General features: G+C 44.1%; 1 protein-coding gene across 1 annotated transcript in view; it reads right to left on the bottom strand.

Annotated features, from left to right (window-relative positions):
- Sec11a (SEC11 homolog A, signal peptidase complex subunit) overlaps positions 1 to 8,839 on the bottom strand; it is a 31,079-nt gene extending 22,240 nt beyond the window's left edge. Inside the window, exon 1 of the mRNA XM_021167051.2 lies at positions 8,481 to 8,839. Within this exon, the coding sequence (XP_021022710.2) occupies positions 8,481 to 8,531 (51 nt within the window). The 5' untranslated portion in view covers positions 8,532 to 8,839. The remainder of the gene's footprint in view (positions 1 to 8,480) is intronic.
- Positions 8,840 to 27,191: the final 18,352 nt, after the last annotated feature.

The following is a 27,191-nucleotide window of genomic DNA, read 5'->3' as shown; positions in this document are numbered from 1 at the left end:
ACAGCTGGTATAGGGCTGGTGAGATGGCTCAGTGGGTAAGAGCACCCGACTGCTCTTCCGAAGGTCCGGAGTTCAAATCCCAGGAACCACATGGTGGCTCACAACCATCCGTAACGAGATCTGACTCCCTCTTCTAGAGTGTCTGAAGACAGCGACAGTGTACTTACATATAATAAATATTTATTAAAAAAAAAAGAAGAGTGTGGGTTGGGGGTACAGAATCCCAGAATAGAAGGTTATATATCTATTGCTGAACACACCATGAACTTTGGACCATGTAAGCTTCCAGAGGGGAAATCAACCAAGAGTCCTATCCAGTTGCCATACCCTGTACCAGAATAATGACCACCATAGTATAGTAATAGTTACAATACCCCTGAGCTACAACAGTAACCACCACAGCACAGTAACAGTTGCAATACCCATTAAACATAACAGTGACCACAGGGACAGTAACAGAATGAAGCACACATACATTAGTGGTAACCAACAGCTCTCTAATCGGACTTATGACCTACTCAACAAGAGGGAAGTCACAACTGCTACTAGAAACCTAGCCAACTACCCAGGGTTCGTGAAGTCATGCATCTTAGAGAACCTACAACCACCACTTGACTAAAAAAGCCTAATCTCCAACTATTTCTAAGTATTTGTCTTCATCTCCACAGCTAAGTGTAGTCCTCACCCTCACTTCTCGATCAGGAAGTTTGCTGTGAGATTGTGTCAGAATCTACACCTACGAAGTCTCACTGATTGACCGCCTGAGCATGAGGTGAACAATGCAGATGCTAATGTGAACGGGGTAAAGCTCAAGAGGCCCAAACCATAGACAAAGAAGTACAGGCAACTAAGGAAAGCTGACGGTGGGAAAATAATCTTCCCCAGCACAAGAGTATTCCAATTGGTTATCCGATACTAAACGTTCAGCCCTTGTCTTAGGGTTTCATTCCTATAAAGAGACACCATGACCACAACAGCAGCTTTTATAAAGTAAAATATTTAATTAGTGCTGGCTTACAGTTTCAAAGGTTTAGTCCCTTATCATCATGGCAGGAAGCATGGCAGTGTGCAGGCAGACAAGGTGCTAGAGGAGCTGAGCGGTCTACACTTTGATCCACATGCAGCAGAAGGTCTGTATATCCCACTGGGTATAGCTTGGGGTTAGGAGACCTCAAAGTCCACTCCCACAGTGACATACTTCCAACAAGGCCACATCTCTTCTTAGTGCCATTCCCTATGAACCAAGCATTCAAACAAATGAGTCTATGGGGGCAGTACCTATTCAAACCACCACAGCCCTAAAATCATATAATATAAGCAACATTACATAGACTGAGCAGTTTGTATTTATGCATTAGAAACACACACACAATTAAATAAAGAGGACTTGAATTTGAACGAAGCAAAGAGGGACGCATGAAAGGGTTTGCAGGGAGAAAAGGTAAGAAATTATATAATATGCAATTACATACAAATCTCAAAATTATATCTAATCTCAAAAAGTAAAAAAAAAAATAAAGGGGAGTTATATTTATAAATTAAGCTTAATACTGTGTTAACTTTTTGATGTGTTCTGTGCTGTATGTATGTATCTATATGTGTCTGTGTGGTGTATGCAGGTGTGCAGATGCACACACCCACATGGGCATGTGCAGAGGCCAGGCGTCAATGCTGGGAGTCTTCTTCAATTGCTCTTGGCCTTAATTTTTGAGACCATCTATCACTGAACTTAAGAGTCTGTCATTTCAGTTCAAAGTCTGGCCAGCAGGCCCCTTGGGGATCCACCTGTGTTAGTCCCTCCTCCCCCCATCTTAGGGTTTCTATTGCTATATAGAGACACCATGACCGTGGAAACTGTTATAAAGGAAAACATTTAATTGGGGGCTGGCTTACTGTTTCAGAGGTTTAATCCCTTTTTTTCTCTTTTTTAAAAAGATTTATTTATTTATTTATTTTATGTATATGAGTACACTGTAGTTGTCTTCAGACACACCAGAAGAGGGTGTCAGATCACATTATAGATGGTTGTGAGCCACCATGTGGTTGCTGGGAATTGAACTCAGGACCTTTGGAAGAGCAGTCAGTGCTCTTAACCACTGAGTCATCTCTCCAGCCCCAGAGGTTTAATCCTTTATCATCATGGTGGGAAGCATCGTAGTGTGCAGGGAGACGTGGTGCTAGAGAAGGGACTGAGAGGTCTACATATTGGTCCAAAGGCAGCAGAATGGCTGTGTACCACACTCGGTGTAGCTTGAGCATATGAGACCTTAAAGCCCACCCCCACAGTGACACATTCATCCAACAAGGCCACAACTCCTAATAGTGCCACTCCCTATGGGTCAAACCTCAAAACACCTGAGTCTATGGGAGCCATTCCTATTTGAACCATCAAACTCACTATCGGTGAGTTTATTGTTACACGTTGCCACACCCAGCTTGTTTTTACATAGGTGTTGAGGATCCAAACTTTGGATCATGCTTGTACAGTCATCTCCTTAGCCTCAAGTTTATTTTATTTTTTCAAAACCCGGTTTCTAGGTCTAATACTGACTGTTCTGGAACTTGTTTTGTAGACCAGCAGGCTGGCCTTGAACTCAGAGATGCCTGCCTCTGCCTTCTGAGTCCTGGGATGAAAGGCATGCTCCACCACCATTCCCAGCTCTAAGTTTCATATTTTTAAAAATGTCCAAATTTAGGTTTGGTTCTCAGCTTGGGGATAGGGATGAGGCTAGAGATGGAGATAGGACACACAGAACAAAATTACAAAAAGTAACAAAAATGTTTAAATTTTCTGGGTAGGATAGCTCCTGTTTATAATCTTGGTATATAGGAGAGGCTAATGTAGAGAGATTGTATATTTGAGATTAGCCTGTATAACATAAGGAGACCAAACTATTAAAAGAATAGTAATAAAAATAAAATGTAAACCAACTGTAATGGCTTAATCTTGTGATCCCAGCCCTTGAGAGGTTCTGAAAGGAAAGCCAACATAAACTTGAGGCCAGTCTGAGCTACCTAGAGAGTTGCAGACTAACCCAGGTTACAGAGTGAGCCTATGTCTCAAAACAAATAAAAAATAGGGCTGGTGAGATGGCTCAGTGGGTAAGAGCACCCGACTGCTCTTCCAAAGGTCCAGAGTTCAAATCCCAGCAACCACATGGTGGCTAACAACCATCCATAACGAGATCTGGCGCCCTCTTCTGGAGTGTCTGAAGACAGCTACAGTGTACTTACATATAATAAATAAATCTTTAAAAAAAATAAATAAATAAAAAATAAAACAAAACCCAACAACAGTAATAACAACAAGACCCACTGGGACTAGGAAAGTGACTCAGTGGGTAAAGTAAGGTCCTGAATCCTAAGTTTAGCTCTCCAACACTCATAAAAATGCTAGACATGGCAGTGTTTGCCTGTAACCCTAGTACTGAGAAAGCAGAGACAGAATAGATCCGGGCCTCACTGACCAGCCTTTCTAGATGAAAGGCAGATCTTCAGGTTCAGTGAAAAGATCTGTCTCAAAAAGCAAGGTGGTGCCAGGCAGTGGTGGCGCACACCTTTAATCCCAGCACTCGGGAGGCAGAGGCAGGCAGATTTCTAAGTTCGAGACCAGCCTGGTCTACAGAGTGAGTTCCAGGACAGCCAGGGCTACACAGAGAAACCCTGTCTTGGGGAGAGGTGGGAGGTGGGGGGTGGGGGAGGAAAGCAAGGTGTTTTTGTGCCCAGGCCACAAGTGTAGCTACCACATCTGGTCAAAGAAGCTTCTCAGCAAATGAAGACCACCACAGAAAACCACAACTAGACACAATATAAAGACCCACACACAGTGGGAGCCCAGCACCAGCAACACATCTGCAGCACAGCTCTGCATCTATGGTTCTGAGGACAGGACAGAAAAGGGTGAACAGACTGTAAGAGCTAGAGTCCCTGTCAGTCTCTCTTACGGACAGCGCCATAAATAGGACCAGAACAATGGACCTGTTAAGGCAGGGGGGGAGTTCTGAAGGGTCCTACCCTTAGATAAAGAACTACAGGTGACTAATGACCTCTGGACAAAGAACTGCCTTCTCCCATGGATGAGCCCCTTATCAGTGTCCAATGTAGAGTGGCCAGCCTTTAAACCACATACACACCACTCAACAGGCTATATTTATATTTATTTGTGCATACGCATGCATACACACGCACATATGTATGTTTGTAACAATAATACTCAAAGAAAACGAAGCTATTAATTGAAAAGTAGAAAAGACACGAAGGGTTTAAAGGAAGGTACCTGGGAGGGGCTGAGAAAAGGAAATGGAAGGGGAAAGTAATCGAATTCTGTATTACATAAAAACATATTAAAAACATAAAATAAATTAAAATTTAAGAAATGGTCCATAATTTTAAGTCTTTCTATCCAAGTGATTCTATATAGATTCATTATAGATCCACCCCAAATTTACCATTGTCTCTTAATAGAGAAATATGTAACTGAGGTGCTACCAGCACAGGTAAGCACTCTTGGTTTCAAAACTTGGAGAATAAAGTTAGTACATTAGAGAAGTAAGGTGGAGAGTGACAGAAGACAACCCCCATGTCAACCCCTCACACATACAAAGAAAGAGAAAGAAAATTGGTTGGGGAGGGGAATAGGTGTGTAAATCAGGTGATGTGTGTGATTAACATGCTTGAAGTCCATGAATCAATTTCTAATGCAATCAAAAAAGAAATTAGTATAACTTTATTATATTAATAACAAAATATTAATGTCCTAAATTCACCACATTCTATTTTATTAGTCCCATGCTTTTTTCTGTTTTGTCTACAAAGTAGAAATTATAGTTGTGTGCGGCTATCTTTTCTTAATCCCCCTTCTGACATGTTAATGACATAATATTAACCTTTTTTAGAAGGACTTATCAACCTTTTTAGAAATAGATAAACTCTACAAATCTGAGATTCATGGATTAAGAAAAGCCCTAGCTGGGGCTAGAGGATGGCTCAGTGGTTAAGAGGACTGACTGTTTTCTAGAGGACCCAGGTTTAATTCCTAGCACCCACATGGCAGCTCAACAACTGTCTGCAACTACAGTACAGGGGATCTGACACCCTCACACAGACATTTATGGAGAAAAAAAACCACCAATGCACATAAAATAAAAATAAATAAAACTTAAAACAACAAACAACAACAACAACAAAACAAGCAGGGCTGGAGAGATGGCTCATCAGTGAAGAGCACTGACTGCTCTTCCAAAGTTCAAACAAATCCCAGCAACTCCATGGTGGCTCACAACCATCCGTAATAAGGTCTGATGCCCTCTTCTGAAGACAGCTACAGTGCACTTACATATAATAAATAAGTAAATCTTAAAAAAAAAAAAAAAGCAAAGAAAAGCCCTAGTTAAAAGGTGATCTTGGGGGGCGGGGAGGGTGTCTATGAAGAGATGGCTCAGAGAATTAAGGTGTCGGGCTGATTTCCAGGACCCATAGGATAGGAAGAAGAGAGCCAAATCCCAGAAGTCATCCTTTAACCCTTTAATTCTGAACACAAACCCCAGCCCCCCAATCTCCACTTTCAAAGCACGATTGGAGCTGTGTACCACCGTGGGTTTCAGTTGTAGGAGCTGTGTACCACCGTGGGTTTCAGTTGTAGGAGCTGTGTGTACCACCGTGGGTTTCAGTTGTAGGAGCTGTGTGTACCACCGTGGGTTTCAGTTGTAGGAGCTGTGTGTACCACCGTGGGTTTCAGTTGTAGGAGCTGTGTATCACCGTGGGTTTCAGTTGTAGGAGCTGTGTGTACCACCGTGGGTTTCAGTTGTAGGAGCTGTGTATCACCGTGGGTTTCAGTTGTAGGAGCTGTGTGTACCACCGTGGGTTTCAGTTGTAGGAGCTGTGTATCACCGTGGGTTTCAGTTGTAGGAGCTGTGTACCATCGTGGGTTTCAGTTGTAGGAGCTGTGTGTACCACCGTGGGTTTCAGTTGTAGGATTTTTGTTTGGTGGTTTGATTGGTTGGTTGGTTGTTTTTTTTCTCTCTTTTAATTGCATGCCAGCTCTCAATTATGTTGCCCAGGTTGGCTCACCCTTCCAAATGCTGGGATTATAGATGTGTACTATCGTGCTTGGTTCAAGAAAAGCTGTCTTTCAAAAAGCCAGGGGCAAGCAGCAGCATAGCTCAACTGGTAAAGGTGTTTGTGCCAAGCCTGCTGTCCCTAGTTCAATCGCTGAGCCACTGGCAGAAAAAACGGATTCTGACAAGTCAATCTCTAACTTCCATGCATTCACCATGGCACACTCACACCCATACACACATATGCACACACAAAATAAATATACTTTAAAAGGGAGCTCAAGGACCAGCTACTCTGGGGTACTCAAAATGGCAGGAACAAGTGAGACCGTGCCTCAAGAAGGTGGTAGAAGAGACCCAACTACCAAAAGTTGTCCTCTGTCACATGCAGTCTGTAGCTCTGCATACCCACATTCACACACACTCAATAATAACAAAAAATAAGTAAAGAGCAGGAGACACAGCCTGGCAGTTGAGGTCTTTGCTCCTCTTGCAAAAGATCTAGCTTTGGTTTTCAGTGTCCACATGGCGGCTCACAACTGTGAGTCCAGCTCCACAGGGCCCAGTGCCACCTTCTGGCCTCACCCACAGCAGACACACACATGGTGAACATGTACACTTCTTAAAAGTAAAGAATTTTAAAAACAAGGGTTACAGGTGTAATTTACTGGAAGAACACATGCTTAGAAACTGAAAGACCAGGTTGGGGTTGGGGAGGTAGTTGGCAGCATATGCTTTTAAATTCTAGCACTCGGGAGGCAGAGACAGGCAGAGTGCCAGGCTGGCCTGGTCTACAGAAGAAGTTCAAGAACAGGACGAGAAACCCTGTCTCGAAACAAAGAAAGAACATGAAAGGCCCTGAGTATGATCACCAGCAATACACATACATAAAATTTCTCGTCTGGGAATGGAATAAGAGAGGATGGTGTCACCCAGCCAACCAATATGCCTTCAATCCCAGTATTTGGGAGAGAGAGGCAGAGGCAGAGGATCTCTGATTTCCAAACCACTCTCATCTACATGTGAGCCCTTATCTAAAAAAAAAAAAAAAAAAAAAAAAAAAAGGGGGGGGGGGAGAAAGAGGAGGAGAAAGAAAGAAAGGAAGAAAAAGAAAAAAAGAAAAGGTCTTTCCAAATGGGGGATACATGTGCTCAGTGACAGATCACTTGCCTAGGGCTAGGAATGATTTTCAGCACATTTGAAAAACAATCAAACAAACTTAGAAAATACAGTTATTTACCCTGACTCAAGCTGCAAAGGCAGGAGTCCAGCTCAAGGCCAGCTTGGGCTACACGGTGAGTTCCAGGCAGCAGGGGCTACATACGGACAGAGTCATACCAGTCAGTGATGCCATGTTGTGACATATATCTATAAATCTACCTCTCATGAGGCTGAGGCAGGAGGACTACATAGCAAGACTCTGTCTCAAAATAAAGTACTAAAAATAAGGTCTTTTAAAACTAGGAGCACGATTCTGGTAGCCTGTGATGAACGCAAGGCCCTGGGATTGATCCCCAGCACCACCGAAATAGGAGTCCATACAGAAGACAGTTAAGTGACAGCTACTCCTTAAAGCTGTTCTGACTGGAATGTCTCACAATTTTGTAAGTATGTCTAACAAGAGACGGACCTACTTTTCTATGTAATAATTATAAACAGGGCAAAACAAATGTCCTATTCCAAAATAAACCAAATCTTTAAATGAGACAATTCTTAATACCAAAATACGAGGAGGGTAGGGAGGCAGGGAAAAGGTCAATTGCTACCCGAACATTCAGTTCAGGAGACAAAAAGGTGACTGTGTTCTCAGTACCTTCTAACACATGAGCTAGAAGACAGCAAGACTGAAGGATAAAATCTGATTTAAGTTTCAAGATTTCTGTCCCACTGACATCTGTCATCAAAGATTCAGAGGACTGTCACCTTTCTGCCAAGGTAACTGGCACACAAGTGGTATAACAGATTCAACTCCGAGCTTAGAGTGACCCTAGTTAAAACGGATGAAGCCCATTGAGGTCTAGCTGGGCTGAAAGGTGGCTACACAATGAAAGCAACAAAACGGCTCCTGAGGGACCTGCAATGGCTTTCCCCAGAGCCCCACCAGAAACGGTTAAGTCTGCCGCCTTACAGTGTCCCAAACTCCCACTTACAAAGCGCCCTATAGTTTTCACTTACTCCCCTGCCTCCTTGGTGGGGGGGGGGATCGCAAAGGTTCTCTCCTTCCCTCTCGGCCCCACGAATCTGGTGCTATGAATGGGGGCAAAGAGGACTTGGCTACCTACAGTCTGCAAAGAAAGAAATGATCCATACAGGCAACCGACCCACGCAGGCCCTCAATCCCGTCCAGAGGTCCGCGGGGCCCCCCCACAACGGCTAAGGGACCAGAGGAACCCTGGAAGAGAGAGAGAGGGCGGCCCGTCTCACCTGCCTCTTGTTCATCCGCCGCACATCGTCTAGAAAGTCTAGAGACAGCATGGTGAGATGGAGAGCGCGACAACTAGCAGCCAAGAGGGCGCGACAGAACCACCGAGAGGGACCGCTGCAACACGGGCCGGGCTCACCGTGGACAGAACCCCCTGATGCCTGCACTTCCGCTTCCGGGGCGGGAGCAGGCGAGGCTCCTCCCTTCTGAGCAGAGCCTGGACAAAGAATGACTTGTGAGCCCCCTAGAACAGCCCAGGGCCTGGCCTCGTCAAAAAAGGACCTTAGCCTTCTCCGGCCGAGAACCGGCTGAAGGCTGCTTTCTGTGCTCAGCCCGCGCGGCGGCTCCCGAAGACAGTGACCCTAGGTTAGCTAAGCCCGCAGCGTGCGGAAGGCGGGCCCTCGGACAGGCCTGGCCAATCGGAAGCTGAGTCTGCGCCAGCGCGAAGTCGGTGTCTTCCTGCGTGCTTCTGGGGCATGGGTGTGGCTCGGGACGTGGTGCCTTGCTGTTTGTTCTCAGGTGGAGCACGCTGCGGTTCGCTACCGGAAGCTGTGTGTGTCCTTTAAAGCATTGTATACACACACCCACACACACACCCACACATGTGTGTGTCCTTTAAAGCATTGTATACACACACACACATGTGTGTGTCCTTTAAAGCATTGTATACACACACACACGCCTATTGATCACAAGATGCCTTAGTGTCATGAGGGCACACACACACACGCCAATTGATCACAAGATGCCTTAGTGTCATGAGGGCACTGGTGGTGCAGGTGGCCAGGAAGACCCGTCTCAGTTTTGACCTTTACCAACAGTGATTTGCTTTGTCTCCTGACACTTGGATGTGAGCCATTTATTTGACCCGTAAATTTTCACAGGGGCGGGGATTAGAAGTGACATCATTGCCATGGGGTTTCTTTTGGTGGGTGATAGATGTACAACTCCGTGTATATACTAAAAACATTGAATTGCGCGTCTTAGTGGACTGTATGGTATGTGAATTATAGCACAATAAAGTAGGTGTGAGAATGGAAAGGAAACCGCTGTTGTCTTGTTCACTGTTAAATTCCCAGTGGAGGCCGCACAGCCAGCATGTGTAAGGCACAAAATCAGTGCTTGAATTTAAAGAGAGGAAAGAGAGAAAGAATATCTTCAACTATTAGTAGAAACCTTATATTTATTGAAATGGAATAGGAACTGTTTAGAATTTCCAAGTTAGAAAGCTTTATAAAAGAAAATACATAGAAACCCCCATGGGGTGCCCCATAGGTACCCCCAGCTTCCGTGACAGTACCAGATGTGTGTATCAGAATGACTTCTTCATTAATAACTGTTGATGTGGTTCTCAATCTAAATTCTGGCTAGTAGAAACCTTCACATAAGCTTGTCAGTGTTAAATTCAACCTAAGTTCGAATTAAGTGGGAATGAGCTTTGACCCTGTATTGTGTGCCTTGAAGAGCCCCAAGAGCAGCTCAATACCCTGTGGATCCAAAAAAGGTGAATAAGCTATTTAGTTGGGAAGCTTTAAAAGCATCTGGGACAAGTGAGTGATGGGGGGAAGACAGGTAGATCTCTGCAAGTTTGAGGCCAGCCTGGTCTAAATAGTGAATTCCAGGACAGCCAGAGATTCATAATAGAGAGATGCTACAAAAAAAAAAAAAAAAAAAAAAAAGGGGGGGGGCTGGGCATAGTAGGTTTGTAATGTCAGTGCTGGGAGGCAGAGACAGACAGATCCCTAGAGCTCACTGACCAATCAACCTAGCCTGCTTAACAAGTTCCAGGTCAGTGAGAGTGACCTTAATCTCAAAAAAAGGGAGGGGTGCTGGAAACATGGCTCAGTGCTTAAGAGCACTGGCTGCTCTTCCAGAGAACTCCAGTACAATTCCTAGCACCCATTTTAAGTAGCTCACCTGTAACTCCAGCTCCAAGGGATCTGGCACCCTCTTCTGGACTCTATGGATACCTATATTCATATGCACATACCCATGCCCAGACACATACAAAAACATAATTTTAAAATAGCAAAAATAAATCTCTAAATTTTTTAAATAAGTAAACAACAGCTGAGTCACAATACCAGAAGTTGTCCTCTGGCCTCCACAGGCATGCATACGTACACATGCACGAGAGTGTGCATGCACGCACACACACATACACACATGCACTTACACACAAACCATTTAGGTTGTTGCTAGAACAGATGGTACATGCCTGTGATCCCAGCACTTGGAAACTTGAAGCCCTCCTGGGTTTTGTGGGGTTTTTTGGATTATTTTGTGTTTGTTTCTGTCCATTTCCAGCTGACTTGGAATGTACTCTGTAGGCCAGACTGGTTTCAAACTCACAAGAAGCCTCTATCTTTAGCTTCCTGAGGGCTGGGATCACAACTGGCCAAAATATATTTTCTTTTTTTCAGATTGTATTGCTGCTACAGTTTATCTAAATACATACCCAATAAAGAGAATGCAGTTGATGTCGGGCTGTTGTCAAGGCTCAAAACATGAATTCGATACCCAGGATCCACACGGCAGAAGAAGAGAATGGACTCCCCAAAACTGCTCTTTGACCTCCACACATTAACCGTGTCACACATGCGCTCACACATGATAAATGCAGTGATTTTTTTTTTTTTTTTTTTTTTTTGGTTTTTCGAGACAGGGTTTCTCTGTGTAGCCCTGGCTGTCCTGGAACTCACTTTGTAGACCAGGCTGGCCTCGAACTCAGAAATCTGCCTGCCTCTGCCTCTGCATCCCGAGTGCTGGGATTAAAGGCGTGTGCCACCACGCCCGGCAAATGCAGTAATTTTTAAAGAATGTAGTTAATGCAATGTGTTTTTTCATGTACGTTACATGCTAAACTTGGCATTTATTGTTACACTGACTACCAACGCACAAACATGGATCAGGAGCTTAGACAAGTTGTACAAAACATAAGCCAGGGTATTGGGTGCTGCTTTTGGTTTTTTGTTTTTGTTTTTGTTTTTGTTTTGAGACTGACCTCATTGATTTTCTCTGGCTAGCCTGGAACTCTTTAGATGTGTAGGCCAGGCTAGCCTTGAACTCATAGAGATCTGCCTGCGTCTGTCTTTTAAGTGCTTGGATTAAAGGTATGCACTACCATGCCCACAAGCACTGGGCTCTTTAAAAATCACATTGATTGATTGATTGGTTCATTGATTGAATGATTGATTGATTGGAGAGGAGCATGTACATGCCACAGTGCCCATGTGCGGGTTGAGGACAACTTTAAGGAGTCAGTTCTCTATTTCCACCACACACAATTCCAGGAATTGAACTCTGGTTGTCAACCTTGGTGGCAAGTGCCTTAACCTGATCAACTGTCTCTACAGTCCAAGTACTGAGCTCTTAACTCAATAAGAAATTGACCAAGAATCTAGTTTAAAGATGTCTGCTCTCTGATCCACAAGTCTGTTGCTTTGTGGTGAGCAGCTGAATAAAAACATGCTAATATGGAATATGGTAAACCTCTAGGAGCAAGTTTTATCAGGTGATCTTGTTGACGTTTGCTCAAACAGCAGCCTAAACTGGGTGTGGTAAGGTATAAACCTCCTGCCCACAGCTTAGGAAACCAAAGCCAGAGGATCACTGGAGCCCAGGAATTCCAGCTGAGCCTGGGTCCCACAGTGAGAAAGGGGAGAACAGAAGAGGAGGAGAGTAGAGCCATAAAGCTGATGAAACTTGAATGTTTAAAAAGAGAAGGAGGAGCCGGGCGTGGTGGCGCATGCCTTTAATCCCAGCACTCGGGGAGGCAGAGGCAGGCGGATTTCTGAGTTCGAGGCCAGCCTGGTCTACAAAGTGAGTGCCAGGATAGCCAGGGCTATACAGAGAAACCCTGTCTCGAAAAACCAAAAAAAAAAAAAAAATAAGAGAAGGAGGAGAAAGAGGAGGAGTAAGAGGAGGAGGAGAAAGAGAAGAAAGAGGAGGAGAAGGAGAAGAAGAGGAAGAAGAAGGAGGAGGAGGAGGAGAAGAAGGAGGAGGAGGAGGAGGAAGAGGAGGGAGAGGAGGAAGAGGAGGAGGAGAAGAAGGAGAAGAAAAGAAAAAGAGCCTCTGATATGGCTCACCAGGTAAAAGTGCTTGCAGCCTAACAAACTGACCTCTGACCTCAATACCCAAGTTGTTCTCTGACCCTCTACGAGTGCTCCATTGCACCTACTGGAGTGCACATGCAGGTACATGTGTACACAAAATAAACTAATGCAAAAAAAAAAACATGCTGGTAATTAGAACATTAGAACAGACTTGTTCACCATTGCATACACTAGCAATATTTTGCTGAAAGGACCCAGATATAGCTGTCTCTTGTGAGACTATGCCGGGGCCTAGCAAACACAGAAGTGGATGCTCACAGTCAGCTATCGGATGGATCACAGGGCTCCCAATGGAGAGGCTAGAGAAAGTACCCAAGGAGTTAAAGGGGTCTGCAACCCTATAGGGGGAACAACATGATGAACTAACCAGTACCCCGGAGCTCTTGTCTCTAGCTGCATATGTATCGAAAGATGGCCTAGTCGGCCATCACTGGAAAGAGAGGCCCATTGGACTTGCAAACTTTATATGCCCCAATTCAGGGGAATGCCAGGGCCAAAAGAATGGGAATGGGTGGGTAGGGAAGTGGGGGGGGGTATGGGGGACTTTTGGGATAGCACTGGAAATGTAATTGAGGAAAATACGTAATAAAAAATATTAAAAATAAAAAAAATAATAAAGTAGCAATAAAATTACTCCAAATGAAAAAAAAAAAAAAAGAACAGACTTGTTGTTGTTGTTTTTCAAGATAGAATTTCTGTGTGTAGCTCTAGCTGTCCTGAAATTAGCTTGCTTTCTGTAGACTAGGCTGGCCTCGAACTCACAGAGATTCCTCTGCCTCTGCCTACCAAGTGAGTGCTGGGATTCAAGGCCTGTGCCACCATCACCCAGCTAGAACAGACTTCTCTAAGACAGGAAAGTGTACAAATAATGGTTCTTAATATATCATTCCCAGGATTCCTTCCTAACGATCAGAAAAGCTTTCTAGAAGCCATCCTTTAGAATTCACTAGTCAGAGCCAGCACAGTAACTGATCCAAGTGTTCTTACCAAGAAGCTTGTAAGACCAGTAGCAAGGTTAATGATAAACACGCTTAACAAGAAAACAAAATAATCTTTCTGGCAAAATTCCTTTGCCAAAAGATACTGTTGGACATTACGCAAAGGCATGCCATAGAACAGAGGATCTCAACCTGTGGGCTATGATCCCTTACTTTATGATTCATAGCAGTAGCAAAATCACGGTTATAAAGTAGCAATGAAAATAATCTGATGTTTAAGAGTCCCCACAGCATGAGGAACTGTATTATAGGGTCACAGTCTTAGGAAGGTTGAGAGCCACCGATAAAGAGAGTGTCATAGCAGTTTCTTGAGTTGCTAAACCAAAAGAAAGAAAGAAAGAAAGAAAGAAAGAAAGAAAGAAAGAAAGAAAGAAAGGGAGAAGGAAGGAAAGAAAGAAAGGAAGGAAGTAAGGAAGAGAGAGAGAGAAAGACAGACAGGAAGGAAGAAAGAAAGAAAGAAAGAAAGAAAGAAAGAAAGAAAGAAAGAAAGAAAGAAAGACAGAAAGACAGACAGGAAGGAAGGAAGAAAGAGAGAGAGAGAGAGAAAGAAAGAAAGAAAGAAAGAAAGAAAGAAAGAAAGAAAGAAAGAAAGAAAGAAAGAAAGTTACCCACTGTGCTAGACAGAAAAATTAGCCAACATGCTAGGGTCTTTTCTTCATTTGCATTTACCTGCTAAGTTAGGTATCTGTGTCTGCACAAATTGTCCTAAAAACTGAGCAACTCAAGGGGCTGGAGAGATAGCACTTACTGACCCTGCAGAGGACCTGTGTTTACAACTTTGCACACACCAGGAAGCCCACAGCTACCTGCAACTCCAGTTCCAGGGGATCTGATGCCCTCTGGCCTCTGAGTACACCTGTACAAATGTGGTGAACATTAACTCACATAGGCACACACATACCCAAACAAAATAAGAAATGTGTTCAAGGCCGGGCATGGTGGTGCTCACCTTTTATCCCAGCACTTGAGAGGCAGAGGCAGGTGGATTTCTGAGTTTGAGGCCAGCCTGGTCTACAAAGTGAATTCCAGGACAGCCAGGGCTATACAAAGAAACCCTGTCTCAAACAACCAAAAAACCAAAAAAAAAAAAAAAAAAAAAAAAAAAAAACCAAAAAAAACCAAACAAACAAACAAAGAAAGGTGTTTAAAACCAATAGCCTAAAATAAAAAACATGGTGTTTTTGTTTTGTTTTGGTCTCAGAAACTTGCAGCCAGTGTCGTTGGCCGGTTCCCGACTGAAGGCCACTCACTTCCAAGCTCTACTCAGGTGACTGTGTGGCTTTCTGTTCTTCCCCTGTTGTTGGACTGAATAATCATTTCCTAATTGACTGTTTAACAAACCAGGCCCCCAGAATTTCTCACCATGTGGACCTCTCCATAAGAGAGTTTGCAACAATATGAAGACAGATCCAAGCTTTTGGTTTGCTTTGACTCAAGCCCACCTGAAACTTACCATTCCGTGGAGTCCAGGCTGATCTCAAATCCATCATCCTCCTGCTGTTGCCTTCCTAGTGCTGGGCTTACTGGCATATACCACGGCACCTGGCCATGCCAAGTTTCTCTATTTCACTTGATGTCAATCAAGCCAGGAGTGGAAGGTAGAGTTTAGCTACAGTCCTAGTACTCAGGAGGTCCATGGAGGAAGAGGGAGGTCAAGGCCAGCTTAGGCTGTGCAAGGATTCCTGTCTCTAAGCAATTAAATGATCTGTATATCAGGTGCTCTCCATAAGCTGTTAGAAAGTCTATTAGCCAACTGTGTGACCTCCAGATGGATATTTAACCATCAGAGAGTGATACCAACCGAGAGTGATGCTCCAGTTTTACTGATTGATTTTCTGATACCTGCGTTGACCCTGGTACTTTTTATTTTATGGAATAAGGTTTTTGCTTGTAACAATTTCCCCCAAGCCTCTCCTCCTCTTCCTCTTCCTTCCCCTCCTCTTCTTCTTCTCTTTCTTCCCCTCTTCCTTCTTTTTCTCCTCCTGTCCCTCTTCTTCTTTTTCTCCTCCTCCTCTTTCTTCTTCTTCTTCTTAGTTTTTTGAAACATGTGATCTCTCTCTCTCTCTTTTTTAAAAGATTTATTTATTGTATATGAGTACACTGTCACTGTTTCAGACACATCAGAAGAGGGCATCAGATCTCATTACAGATGGTTGTGAGCCACCATGTGGTTGCTGGGAATTGAACTCAGGACCTCTGGAAGAGCAGTCAGTGCTCTTAACTGCTGAGCCATCTCTCCATCCCCAAACATGTGATCTCTTATAGCCCAGGCCAGCCTTAACTTACAAACCTCCTGCCTGTGCTCTCCCCAAGCCTCACAGGTATGAGTCCCGGGATCACAGATGTGAGGACCACGATTAGGATTCCTGTTTCTTTTTCATTTGGAGGGATTTGGGATCTGTTAGGAGTCATTCCCTTTTTCGAATCTGCATCGAACTAGCTTTTTGTGGAGAGATATGGATGAAATGAGGATGTTACTGTAAGTGCCAGCACTTACTTATTGGGTCAAAATTATCTGATATGGCCAGTGAGAAATGACTCTTGAGCAGGCACACATTGGAGGGGTCACAGCAAGACTGAGGCTGTGGCAAGTTTATTGCAAGCAATCAGACTTTTTAATACCCTTTTCATATAAAGAAACAGAATATGACGTTGGGTGCCAGGATCAGTGCAATGGTAGTTGACAAAATACTATGGTGTTTGCAAGTTATCCAGAGTATACAAGATTAATGCCTAAAACCAATTGTCCTGTCAAACTTCTATATGCTTCGTTGACTTCTAAGAAACACCAAGAAAACACAGACCAGCCTGAATGCTTCACTGCCTGAGGGAGTGCCTCTCTCTCTCAGGAACTGAAGGGCACATAGTGTCCCGGGAGCCATGGACTCTACCCTGAAAACCCAATGATGCATGTCTCTCAAGGCAGCTAGAGCAGGCCAATTCCATGGTTCCCTGCATGGTACTGCATGATTTGGGTCTTTGGTCTTCATTAATTCAGTTCAGAGGAGGGCCTCAATATATAGTCTGGGTTGAGCTTGAATGCCTGTGCTCCAGCAATCCTACCTCAGCCTCTTCAGTAGCTGGGGCTACAGACTTGTGTGGCCTCTCCCAGGACATGGTTTGTTTTCCATGGTTGTGAGTTTCATCTCCATAATTGTTCTGATTTAACTAGAACTGATGAGTCTCCTGAGATATGGAACTTGGAATGCAAAAAGTGAGAGCACTCTGAGCGAATCAGGATGCAACAGTTAGGGGGCAAAAAGAAATAGACTGGTTCTCAACCTATTATTTGTTAAAAGCATGGTATATGGAGCTGAGCCTGGTGCCGAACACCTTTGATCCCAGCACTTGGGAGGCAGAGGCAGGCAAATTTCTTAGTTCAAGGCCAGCCTGGTCTACAGAGTGAGTTCCAGGACAGCCAGCTAGGACAACTCGGAAGACCCATGTCTCAAAAGAACAAAACCAAAACCAACAAAACAAAGCAAAAAAGAACATGGTATATCCTTTCATCTGTCACTGTGGACTTGACTGGATTTGGAATTGCCTCTGGGCATGTCTCTCAGGATATTTCTAGAGTGCTGAAACGAAAGGCGTGCACCACTACCACCGGGCACCAAATATTTCTTCTATCATATTGCTTAATAAAGCTGGGCCTTTATTGTTCTATAATTCAAATATAGTAAACTGCGTGACGAGTGTGTCCATCTGACCATGATCTACATCCTTCTTTAGATTCCATTTTCTTTAACTTGTTTTATTTATTTTTAAAATTGTATTTATTAAATATTTATTTATTTTTATATATACAAGTGTTTGCCTTCATGTATGCAAGTGTACCACATTGTGTCTGGTGCTTGCGGAAGTCAGAAGGCAGTGTTGAATTCCATGAAGCTGGAGTTACAAGCAGTTGTGAGCTGGCATGTGCATGCCAGGGCCAGAACTCAAGTCCCTTGCAAGAGCAGTAAGCGCTCTTAGCTGTTGTCCCATCTCTCTGCGTCTCATTTATGATATGTGTGTACATTCACATTTATGATATGTGTGTACATGTGCTTGGTGGGGTGTGGGAAGCCGTTGCAGAGTGGCAGTTACAGAGTGGCAGTTGCAGAGTGGCAGTTGCAGAGTGGCAGTTGGCTACTGCTGGCCACCACACATACATAGGCAGTAAAGGTTCTTTTGCCAAGATGAGGTTTTGAAAATTAACCAAAGTTAACCAATCAGATGAGAGACAAGTTAACCAATCAGATGAGAGAGAACGCCTCTCCTAGGCCTATATAAGCAGCACCAGTTCTGGGCTTGGGGTCACTTCGCCTCTGCAATCAAGCTCTCCCAATAAATGTGTGTGGAAGGATCCTGTTGCAGCGTTGTTCTTCCTGGCCAGTTGGGTGCGTGCAAGAGTGGGGTACCTGTGGGGACTGGAGATTGCCACTATGTGTCTTCCTCAAAAACTTCTCATTTTTCAGGCAGAGTTCTTACTGAACATGGAGCTCACTGATTGTCTAGACCAATGACTCACAGGGATCCTCCTGCCTCTGTCTCCCCAACTCTTTCTTGCGCGTCCGACTTGACCAGCAAGAACGACAACAGGATCCTTCTGCACACGTTTATTGGGAGAGCTTGATTGTAGAGGCGAATAGACCCCGAGCCCAGAACTGGTGCTGCTTTATATAGGCCTAGGAGAGGCGTGTCTCACACCCGATTGGTTGTGTTTGGTTGATGCTTACCACCTCATTTGCATGCCTACATCTGATTGGTTAATTTCTCTCTCATCTGATTGGTTAACTTCTCTCTAATCTGATTGGTTAACTTCTCTCTCATCTGATTGGTTAATTTTGGTTAATTCTCAAAACCTCATCTTGGCAAAAAAACTTTACTGCCTATGTATGTGTGGTGGCCAGCAGAAGCCTGCGCCACTCTACAACAGCACATGTGGCTTCCCACAACTCTTGGATTATAGCTTCACCATATTCAACTTTTTACATGGGCACTGGGAATCTGAACTCTGGTCAAGCTTGTGCACCAAGTACTTTATCCATTGATCTATCTGTCTTCCAAGACCATATGCTTAACTTTTTACACCAACAGTCTGAACTCAGATCCTCTTGCTTAAGCAGCAGCTACTGGGCCATCCCTCTAGCCCTTTAACGGTTTTTTTTGTTTTGTTTTTTTTGTTTTGATTTTCGAGACAGGGTTTCTCTGTGTAGCCCTGGCTGTCCTGGAACTCACTTTGTAGACCAGGCTGGCCTCAAACTCAGAAATCTGCCTGCCTCTGCCTCCCGAGTGCTGGGATTAAAGGCGTGTGCCACCACGCCCGGTCCTTTAACAGTTTTAAGCACAAGTGCTAATATTTCTTAGGAAAAAAATGTATATATATATATATATATATATCTCCAACACTGGGTTGCTGAAACGAAAGGCGTGCACCACTACCACCGGGCACCAAATATTTCTTCTATCATATTGCTTAATAAAGCTGGGCCTTTATTGTTCTATAATTCAAATATAGTAAACTGCGTGACGAGTGTGTCCATCTGACCATGATCTACCACCCAACTTTATTTTAACATTCTTATTTGAAATATTTCTAAAGAAAAGGAATATTGTCTCTATATAGTGAATCTTCACAGCAGTTTTTAATTGTGCTGGAATTATCTTCAATCTTTAAACACTGTGTGTGTGTGTGTGTGTGTGTGCATATGAAATGTGGGGAGGCGCATGCCACGCTGAGGACGTGGAGTCAGAAGACAACTTTTCTTAGTGACTTCTCTTCTTTTACCTTTAGTAGATGTCTTTCTTATGGTTTCCATAGCTTTGAAGAGACATGACCAAGGCAACTCTTATAAACGACAACATTTAATTGCAGCTAGCTTACAGTTTCAGAGGTTCAGTCCATTATCATCACAGCAGGAAGCCTGGCAGTGTCCAGGCAGACATAATGCTGGAGAAGGAGCTGAGAGTTCTGCATCTTGATCTGAAGGCAACCAGAAGAGACTGGCATCCCCAGGCAGCTAGGAGGAAGCTCTCTTTGCCCACCCCAACAGTGACACACTTTGTCCAACAGTGCCACACAGTGCCACTCCCTGGGTCAAGCATATTCAAACCACCACATTGTACTCACTGGCCCCCATAGGTTTGTTTAAACACATGAGTCTGTGGGGGCCATCCCTAGCCATAGCATAATGAGAAATACATTAAGTTCAATTTCAAAACTCCCCATAGTCTACAGCAGTCTCAACAATGCTAAAAGTCCAAAGTTCAAAATCTCTTCTGAGGTTCATCCAGTCACTTGATGGTAATTTCCTATAAAATGAAAATAAAAAATCAGATTACATGCCTCCAACATCACAGGATATACATTAACATTTCTAAATGTCACAGTGAAGAAACACTGGACCAAAGCAAGACCAAAACCTAGCTGGACAAACTCCAAACTCTACATCCCCATGTCTGATGTCCAACTCCTTTCAGCTTTGATGACTGCAGCACATGTCTTTCTCTTGGGTGGGTTTCATTCCCTAATAGCAGCTTTTCTCGGCAGGTGTCCCATGGGTCTGGCATCTTTACAATCTTTGAACATCAGGGACTGGGATATTGCTGTGATAGGTCTGACCATGTTTTTGTTTGAAGGAATGTGGATTTGGTGACTTGGAAAGCAGAGGAATGCTTTAAGTGGGACTTAAGGGGCCATCCTACTAGGAATATGGAAGACATTGTTGATGAGGGTGAGTTGAACTGTAAGGCCTTAGCTCAAGATGTTTCAGAGGAGAAGAATTTTAGTATATGGCCTAGAGAGTGTTCTTGTAATATTTTGGTGAAGAATGTGGCTGCCTTTTGCCCTTGTCTAAAAATTCTACGTGAGGATAAGGTAAAGAGATTTTAATTAATTGCATTGACAAAGGATGTCTCAGAAAGGCCCAGCTTAGACTTTGTTCTCTGGTTTACTCTCATGAAGAGCGTTTTGATCAAGCATAGCAGACTTAGAAAGGAAAAACACAAAATGTTCAAGTAATAAAAAGGCACCAGGATGTGCAATGAAGCTAAATCCTGTGTTCAAGAATATGAAATGGAAGCCGGGCGTGGTGGCGCACGCCTTTAATCCCAGCACTTGGGAGGCAGAGGCAGGCGGATTTCTGAGTTCGAGGCCAGCCTGGTCTACAAAGTGAGTTCCAGGACAGCCAGGGCTATACAGAGAAACCCTGTCTTGAAAAACCAAAAAAAAAAAAAAAAGAATATGAAATGGAATTAGGGGAGTGGTGACCTTGGGGCAAGATCCCACCCAGGTAAACTCATGCATTTGCAGTTGTATGACAGAGAGTTACATCATGTTGTGTGTTATGATGTTATTATGGCTTGGGTTTTTTTTTTTTCATTTGGACAAAGGAGGATTTGATTGTGTGTCAAATTGACAAGGGGTCATGTTCCACCCCCAGGAAGCAACAGAACTTGGCAGCTTCAGCCATGTAGCTTGGATTTAGAGTCAAGAATAGAAGAGATTGCAGGGACAGTTGATGCTAGTTAGCTGGAGCTAATAAATTAGTGCTGATTAAGAAGAGACCAACAGCACTTAGGTGAAATCTTCTGGGAAATGTTTTCTGAGAGTACAAAGAAATTGTGTTCCAGGGATAGCCAAGGTTGTACTTTGTGCTGCAGCTGGACTTTGTAATGTGTAAAAATCACCCAGGTGGTACTGGTTTTGAAGACATGAAGGGGTCATGGAGCACACTTGAGGCTTGACCTCTCAAGACATGAGAGGTCATGGAAGACCATTGGTGAAGATGCAGCCTTGGTTGCAGTTGATGACCAGGACAGTTGATGGTCATGCAAAGAAGTTGAGGCTTGGCATCATGTAGGGAGCCTATGATCTAGGTGAAGCCTAATTGCAGCAGAAGACTTCAGCAAACTGGAGATGCCAGCACCACGGATGACCACCACAGTAGGTTTCAGTCAAACTCAGGTTGCCAGACTTACATGGAAGTCACCTTTATCTGCTATGCTAGAATTGTTCACTGTCAGCCGGAGAGAGACTTTACCCAGGGTTCTCTTCCTTCCCATGTCCCTTCATTCTGTCCTGCCTCAGAAAGATGTGGAAAAGCTGACTAAGAAACCTTACAGTGCTGTGGTAGGTACAGTGTCCCCTATAAAGATAATTTAGATGGCGGTGGAGCACACCTTTAATCTCAGCACTTGGGAGGCACAGGCAGGTGTATCTCTGTGAGTTCAAGGCCAGCCTGGTCTATACACATCCAACCCTTCACAGAAAAGCCGTGTCATATCCTGCTGGTGGGGAGTACAAACTTGTACAACCACTCTGGAAATCAGTTTGGTGATTTCTCAGAAAATTTGGAATAGTTCTACCTCACGGCCCAGCTATACCACTCCTGGAATATTCCCAAAAGATGCTCCACCATCCCACATAGCTTAGCTATGTTTATAGCAGCTGTATTTGTAATAGCCAGAAATTGGAAACAACTTAGATATCCATCAACTGAAGAATGGATAAAGAAAATGTGGTTCATTTACACAATGGAATACTACTCAGCCATTTAAAAAACAAGGACATTATGAATTTCTCAGGCAAATGAGTGAAACTAGAAAACATCATCCTGAGCAAGGTAACCCAGACCCAAAAGGACATGCATTGGTCTGTACTCACTGATAAGTGGATATTAGCCATTGTCTTAGTTTGAGTTTTACTGCTGTGAACAGATTCCATGTCCAAGGCAACTCTTATAAGGATAACCTTTAATTGGGGCTGGCTTACAGGTTCAGAGATTCAGTCTATTATCATCAAGGCAGAAACATTGCAGCATCCAGGCTGATATGGAGCTGGAGGGGCTGAGAGTTCTTTATCTAAAGGCAGACAGAAGACTGGCTTTCAGGGAGCTAGGAGGAGGGTTCCTCCAATGAGACCATACCTAATCCAACAAGGCCACACATTCTAATAATAGTGCTGCTCCCTGGACCAAGCATATTCAAACCACGACATCCATACAGTACAATATAACCACGTTGTAATCAACAGACCTAAAGAAGTCAAATAACAAGGAGGGCCCAAGAGAGAATGTTGGGTCTTTCTCAGAAAGGGAAACAAAATAGATATCAGGGGTTGATGGAATGAAGAAACTGGGTAGAAGAGGGGATGGAAGGGAAGGAGAGGAGTAGGTCCTGAAGGGATGGGGGGAGAGAAGGGAAATTGGCAATAGAGGGGCAATCTTTAGGATGTACCAGAGACCTGGGCTGGGGGGAAGCCCCAGAAATCTATAGGGGCAACTAGCTAAGACTCCTAGCTGTGGGGCATATGGATCTGAAGTGGTCAGATAGCCAGGCAGGACTCCTTGTAGAGGGATAAGAACAGCAACCCACTGACAAAAACCTTTGATCCAAAATGTGTCCTGCCTACAAGATGTGCAAGGACAAAGATAGAGCAGAGACTGAGGGAATGGCCAACCAATGACTGCCCCAAATTGAGACCCATCCCATGGGCAAGAACCTCTGACACTATTAATGATACTCTTGTTATGCTTGCAGACAGGAGCCTAGCATGACTGTCCTCTGGGAGGCTCCACCCAGCAGCCAATGGAAAGAGATACAGAGATTCAGAGCCAAACAGTTGATGGAGCTCAAGGAGTGGAAGAAAGGTTGGAGGACCTTAAGAAGACAGGGACTCCACAGAAAGTCCAACAGAGTCAACTAACCTGAATGCCTGGAGCTGCCAGAGACTGAACCATCAACCAAAGAGTGAGCACTGGCTGGATAGAAGGCCCCCTTCACATATGTAGCAGATGAGCAGCTTGGTCTTCATGCAGGAGCCTGGGCTATCTATGAGCCTGCTGCCTGCCTGCCTGCCTGCCTGCCTGTGAATTCTGCACTCCTAAATAGACAGCCTTGTCTGGCCAGCCTCAGTGGGAGAGGGTGTGTCTAGTCCCTTAGGGACTTGATGTGCTGGGTGGGAGGGTGTTGTTTGTGTGTGTGTGTAACACCCAGAGGGGGGCTTCCCCTAAAGAGAAGGGGAAGGTGGAATGTGGGGAGGACTAGCAAGAGGATGTACTGGGAGAAGGGGGGCTGATACTGGGATGTAAAATGAGTAAATAAAAAATATTTAAGGAAAGAAAAACCATGATTTATTATTATTATTATTATTCAGATGTTTGGGTGACTTAAAAACAAAAAGAAGGTACAAACCCCAAATAATTACATTTTTCAAATGTAGGATTCTGACATGCTCTTTCCCTCACTGACTGAGATGTCTGTCAATCTTCTCAGCGAATGATGCTTTGGGACCCTGTTAGTCGTAATGGTGTTTTCTTTTGTAGGTAGCCTACTGCTTGCCTAAAGGTTAAGTCTAACTCTCTCTTGGCTTTGAACCACAGATTACCTTGAGGCAATCAGTTATCTGGCTTTTTTTTAAAGAATATTTTTATTTGCTTTTTGAATGTTTTGCATATATATGTATGTATGTATGTATATGTATAGGTATATATTGATCATATCCACCCCCCACTACCTCCATCCAACTCCTCCTGAAATTGATCCCAACCCCAGGCCATTTATCTCTTTTTTATCGTCATTTTCTAGTGTGTAAAGTGGGGATAAAAACAAACTCATTGAGCAGGGTGGTAGTGGCACAGGCCTTTAATCCCAGCACTTGGGAGCAGAGGCAGGCAGACCTTTGAGTTCGAGGTCAGCCTACAGAGTGAGTTCTAGGACAGCCAGGGCTACACAGAGACACCCTGCCTAGAAAAAACAAAACCACAAAAGAACTATTAATAGGGCTTAGTGGCTCAGCTCCATTATTCCAATACTTGGGAAAATCCAGTCTCAAGGTCAGCATATGGCAAGTGCCAGCCCAGGGGAGAGTAGAAATAGAGACCTGGGGGCTGGAGAGATGGCTCAGTGGGTAAGAGCACCCGACTGCTCTTCCAAAGGTCCAGAGTTCAAATCCCAGCAACCACATGGTGGCTCACAACCATCTATAACGAGATCTGGCGCCCTCTTCTGGAGTGTCTGAAGACAGCTACAGTGTACTTACATATAATAAATAAATACATCTTAAAAAAAAAAAAAAAAGAAATAGAGACCTGGTCTCTGAGAACTAACCAATGCAAAACCCCCGCCTCTATTAAAATAACGCTGTGCTTGAGTGTGTGAGCAGCTCAACCACAGAGCGCATGCTTGGCACGCTTGCAGCCCCAGATTCCATCCCAGAGTAGATACACAATAAACAAGTACATAAGAAATAAACGTGGGGCAGGAAAGATGGCTCAGACGCCCACTTGCTGCTCCATCCTGAGAGCTGGAGTTCAGATCCCAGCACCGTCATCAGACAACTCACAGAGGTCCGAAGAGCCAGCCCTCTCTTCTGGCTTATGTGTGCGTGAGAGTGAGCACACACCTACATAAAAACAAAATACATCTTCAAAAAAAATTACTAACATACATATATGCACACAACTATAATCTTGCCAGTGTCTCCTTGGCCTTCCCAATGGACGTAAGACTACGTTCTTTTACAGTTCAGAGAAGAAGCAGTCAGGCACGTCACAGCATGCTCTGACCCCTAATGTCTCCTAAAAGGATCTCTTGGATATTCTGGGGAGAGCCGACCTCCTTAAGGTCAAGCCAGGGGTCTCCAGAGACAGAACCCATTTGGGGCACGATGAAATCAGAGATGATATAAAAGCAGCTTTGTATAGCATGTGGTGTCAGCGAGATAGCTCATTCCCTCAAATCAAAGACACTTTCTATGCAGAGGGATTACTGGAGTCACTCAGATCTTCCTGGAAGATTTTTAAAGAGCTTTCTTTAAAAAGTCCCAGACAGCTGCAAAGGCAGCTGGGATAAGGAAGCAGCTGGCTTCTGGATCTGCAGGGCATGTGTATGTATATGGTAACGGAAGGGTTAGGGTCACTCTAGTCTCCTGCTGGGCCATACTGCTTGTTGAAGAAAGAAGGTCAAGGAGTTCTCAGTGTGAGTGAGGAAGGCCTATAGGTAGAATAGAGGCTGTTACTGTCCCATGGTGATCACTATTGTGGTTCAGGGGTATGGTAACTGTTACTGTCCCACAGTGGTCACTGCTGCAGTTCATGGGTATAGTAGCTATAGTAACTACATAGGGCTCTTGGTTGCTTTCCTCCTTTGGAAGCTTGCGTGGTATATTCTTTTTTTTTTTTTTTTTTTTTTTTTTTGGTTTTTCGAGACAGGGTTTCTCTGTATAGCCCTGGCTGTCCTGGAACTTACTTTGTAGACCAGGCTGGCCTCGAACTCAGAAATTCAAACCACGACATCCATTCGGCCTCCCGATTGCTGGGATTAAAGGCGTGTGCCACCACGCCCGGCGCGTGGTATATTCTATACCATGAAAGTTACTCCTAAGGGAGGGGGCTTTCAGGTCAAATCCTGCTTGGGGCCTGTGCTGGCTAGTTTTGAGTGTCAACTTGACACCAGTTGGAGTTATCACAGAGAAAGGAGCCTCCCTTGAGGAAATGCCTCCATGAGACCCAGCTGTAAGGCATTTTCTCAACTAGTGATCAAGGGGGAGGGCCCAGCCCATTGTGGGTGGTGCCATCCCTGGTCTGGTAGTCCTGGGTCCTATAAGAAAGCTAGCAAGCCAGGGAAGCAAGCCAGTAAGCAGCACTCCTTCATGGCCTCTGCATCAGCTCCTGCCCTGTGTGAGTTCCTGTCCTGACTTCTTTTGGTGATGAGCCACAATGTGGAAGTGTAAGCAGAATAAACCCTTTCCTCCCCGGCTTGCTTCTTGGTCCTGATGTTTTGTACAAGAATACAAACTCTGAATAAGACAGGGCTCTGTGTCCTGAAGTAGAAATTCTATTTTTTTTTTTTTTATGTTTTGTTGGGGCACACAGCTGAAAAGGATGTTTTGCTAAAGAAGACAAGTGAAAGAAGTTTTCCTGAAGCAGATATAAGTTATAAGTGGAAAGATGTTTTGCTAAAGTAAACATGTGAAAGGATACATGATATTTAGAAGATATATATATATATATATATATATATATATATATATATATATATATATATATATATATATATATATATATATATATCCCAACAAACAGTGATGATGCCGGGTGGCACTGGTATGCCTTACCATTCTTTACTGGTCATCATTTGTCATGACTTCATAGAGAGAAACACACCACAAAACTTGTGGTGGTGTTCTGGCGGCTTCTTGCTGCTTCCTCACACTTGGGCCAATTGACTAAGTACGTGGAAGTTTCTGAATCAGACGCATGCTGTGCTTTACCAAGACGCTCATGTAGTGTTTTGCTGAGTCAAGACCCATAGGAGGACACATGTTCGGAAGGAATATAAACAGAACTCAATGGAGAGTGACAAGGAGCTTATATGGCTAGCTTTACAATGCTCATCTTAGTCTTTGCTGATCTTCACTTCATCGAGAGAGGCATGGCAGAGAACTTCTGGTGTCTCTACTGGTCTTGGTTGCTTCTGCTGACTCATGCCGATTTGGCAGAGGCCTGGCTGTTTCTGCTGGATCTAGCTACTACTGCTGACTCGTGTTTGCTATCCTGACACTACTAAATTGGACCGCTGGTATTTTGACAAATGGAGATCAGAATCACCCCTC

Source organism: Mus caroli, unplaced genomic scaffold (genome assembly GCF_978045245.1).
Source record: "Mus caroli unplaced genomic scaffold, Mus_caroli_1 scaffold_8, whole genome shotgun sequence".
Lineage (NCBI taxonomy): Eukaryota > Metazoa > Chordata > Mammalia > Rodentia > Muridae > Mus > Mus caroli.
Note: the sequence above shows the minus strand (reverse complement) of the source record. Positions and strands in the feature narration are given on the sequence as shown.